Source organism: Juglans microcarpa x Juglans regia, chromosome 1S, assembly GCF_004785595.1.
Source record: "Juglans microcarpa x Juglans regia isolate MS1-56 chromosome 1S, Jm3101_v1.0, whole genome shotgun sequence".
Classification (NCBI taxonomy): Eukaryota; Viridiplantae; Streptophyta; class Magnoliopsida; order Fagales; family Juglandaceae; genus Juglans; species Juglans microcarpa x Juglans regia.
This window is the reverse complement of record NC_054595.1, coordinates 1,944,268-1,947,445: the sequence shown is the minus strand read 5'-3', so window position 1 is coordinate 1,947,445 and position 3,178 is coordinate 1,944,268. Positions and strand designations below refer to the sequence as shown.

Here is a 3,178-nt window from a genome sequence, read left to right as displayed (position 1 = left end):
AATTTTTAAAATATGTTCTAGATTGAAACTTTTGCAATTGTTTTTAGTATTGACCTATAGAATGATGGGTCAGTCTACATCGTCGTGACAAGAAGACCTCAATTCTGTAATGATGGAAGCTGCCTTGATTAATCATCAGCTAATGGCTAAACTGTATGAACTAAAGGTAGAAATCTGCACTGTGAAATAGAAACTCTTTAATAATTGCATGTTCATACACGTACTCTTTCCTGATTTTATAATTAGAAGGAAAACTGTTGTGATGTTTTACAAAGAATAGAAGGGAAAGAATAAAGATATAATCCTAGTGTTTCAAGTTACTTTCTCACAGCTTATTAGTACAACTCAAAAATGGGCACGGGGCTATATTTCATCTACATCCAAATATGCACTTGAAATATTGCATGAATATCCTGAAAACTTCAAATGTTGTGTTAATTGATCAAGCATGGAGTGTATACTGCTCCAAATTTCATGTCTTTTGTCGTCAACCAGAAATTCCTGAACACAACCATCAATCTCGATGAGGCTAATTGCTCTACACTTTTGGATCCCACAGTCATCCATTAGTTTCCTTATCTTCTTCACATCTTCCCATCTTTCAGCTTCACAGTATATGTTTGAGAGAAGCACGTAAAGCCCCGAGTTATATGGCTCCATCACCAAAAGCTGCTTTAGGATTTGCCTCCCAACCTCTATATTACCATAGGTCCTACAAGCACCGAGCAAGGCACACCAAACAACAACATCCGGCTTCATTTGCATTCCTCCTATCAGCCTAATTGCTTCTTCTAAGAGCCCTCCTCTCCCAAGAAGATCAACCATGCAAGCATAGTGCTCAATTTCATGTGATAGCCCGTAAATGGAACTCATTTTGTGAAAATAATGTCTCCCCAAGTCAATAAGACCACTGTGACTACAAGCAGAAAGCAATGCAGTGAAAGTGATCTCATCAGGCCGAACTCCACATGCTTGCATCTTTTCAAAGAGGTCTATAGCTTCTGGGCCACGACCATGGAGTGCCAGGGCCCCAATAATAGCATTCCAGGACACTGTATTCTTTTCTGGAATCTTGTAAAAGATATCCAAGGCAATTCTAGGGGCACCACACTTTGCATACATGTCTATGAGGGAGTTATATAGAGTGACCCCATGTATTGAACTGTTACTGCATATGTAATTATGGATTTTCTTTCCCATGACCAGATCACCAATTTGGCTACAGGCTGAGAGTATGCTAACTAAGGTAGCCTCATCCGGCACCACCCTCAAATCACACATGTTGAGATAAAGATCCAAAGCTTCCCTGCAACGGCCTTCTCTGACATAAGACGAAATCATTGAATTCCAAGAAACCACATTTTTCACTGGCATGTTATCAAAGATTTTCTGAGCAGATAAAGTGAGGCCATGTTTAGCATATGCAGTAACAATGGAAGTCCAAGAGACCACATTTTTATTAGGCATTCGGTCGAAAACCATTTTCGCGGCATGCAAATGCCCACACTTAGCGTACATATCCAGAAGAGCATTTCTCACGATTAGATCAATCTCAATTCCAGTAATTTCAATGTAAAGATGCAAAAATCTTCCAAAATCCAAATCACAAACTTGTGAACAAAGAGAAAGTAAACTAACTAAGGTGAACTCGTCAGGCTCCACCCCTAATTCTCTCATCTCCTGAAACAATAAAAAAGCTTCCTTGGAAAAACCCATTTTCGAATAACCACCAATCATCAAATTCCACGAGACTAAAGTCCTTTCCGAAATACCGTCAAACATTTTCCGGGCACACCCAATCGACCCACAAACAACATACACACTGATAAGGGCATTTTGCACACAAACGTGGAAACCAGTTCCGAATTTAATGGCTTGACCATGAACAACCACAGCTACCCAACACGCCAACTTTCGAGCACAGGCCTTGAGAACAAAGGGAAGGGTAAACTCGTTTGGCGAAAGGCCCGAACCAATCATTTTGCGGTAGAGCGAAATTGCCTCCATCGGGTCATCACCATTTGAGTAACCCCTTATCAAACTATTGTACATAAACTTATTGGGTTCTGGGGCTTTGTTGAATACGAGCCGTGCATATTCGAGATCTCCGGTGTCGGCGATGGCGCAGAAAGAAACTAACTTTCCCAGTGTGAGGTTCTCGTTGGTTAGGCCATGGAGGATGATTTGGGCATGGATTAGCTTGAGTTCTCTCATGGATGAGCATTTCTCTAGGAGGTGGTGGAGGTTTTGGTGAATGGGGGACTTGAATCTGTGGGTGAAAGTGGTGGGTCGAGAGTGGAAATGGAACAAAGAATTCTTAAGGCGGGAACCAACGGTCGAGTATTTCAGAGTGCAGAACATGATACCTGGGCATTGGGTTAGGACTTCTGAAACGGAGTTGATGCCAACCGTATCAGTTCTTTGAAAATTTGTGGGACATGCAGGAAAACTTTGCCGTTTTGGTTAAGTTGGTAAGAATGGATTAGCCCTCCCAATGTGCTGCAAAGTTCAATGAATCTGTAGACCATAGGGTAACATTAAGTTATACAAATTTACAAGGCATAAGTGTACAAACACCCTTTTCAGTTACCCAACAAATTTTTGCCACGTGGGCGTGACGAAAATTTTATCGCCTTAGCACGTTTCCATTCTCCCACTTAAATTCAATTGTCATTGTGTATTCCCACATCTTAGGAACATACGCAACGGTCATGTCTACACGTCCTGTCAACTTTCTGTTGGGGCTTCTGAATATTCGACTTCCCCCTTATTAAATCCTCATCTTGTTATTCAAACGGTCCTTCACCTGTTTCCAGTTTTTGAGTTTCTCAATCGACACCCTTTTTTTCGACCTAGATCCTTTCCTCTTCTTCACTCCTTAGATCTACATTCAATGGCTCCCAAGAGCTCATCTAGTCGTGGTGAGTCCTAGAAGGGACCCAAATCTTCCTCCTATCATGAGCTTTCGTTCTATGACAGCTATGGTTGGTGGACCTTGCGGCTCTGAGTATGCTTTGCAATACGTACGAAGTCTCGGATCCTATCATCATGGAGGTCCCACAGCCTCGTCGAGGGGCTGTCGACCCAAAGGGCAATGTCAAGAAGGTTGCTCTTCACGTCGACACTTTTTTCGTACAGATTGAGGTTCCATTTTGCTGCCCTGTCTGTGACGTACTAG

The 3,178-nt window shown here is 42.0% G+C and overlaps 1 protein-coding gene across 1 annotated transcript; it reads right to left on the bottom strand.

Annotated features, from left to right (window-relative positions):
- Positions 1 to 209: 209 nt before the first annotated feature.
- LOC121246937 (pentatricopeptide repeat-containing protein At2g22410, mitochondrial-like) lies at positions 210 to 2,519 on the bottom strand. Its single transcript, XM_041145261.1, has one exon. The coding sequence runs from the start codon at positions 2,359 to 2,361 to the stop codon at positions 364 to 366; it is 1,998 nt and encodes a 665-aa protein (XP_041001195.1). The 5' UTR covers positions 2,362 to 2,519; the 3' UTR covers positions 210 to 363.
- Positions 2,520 to 3,178: the final 659 nt, after the last annotated feature.

Coding starts and splice junctions, on each gene's coding strand:
- LOC121246937 (XM_041145261.1), bottom strand. CDS start 2,361: ATGTTCTGCACTCTGAAATACTCGACCGTTGGTTCCCGCCTTAAGAAT.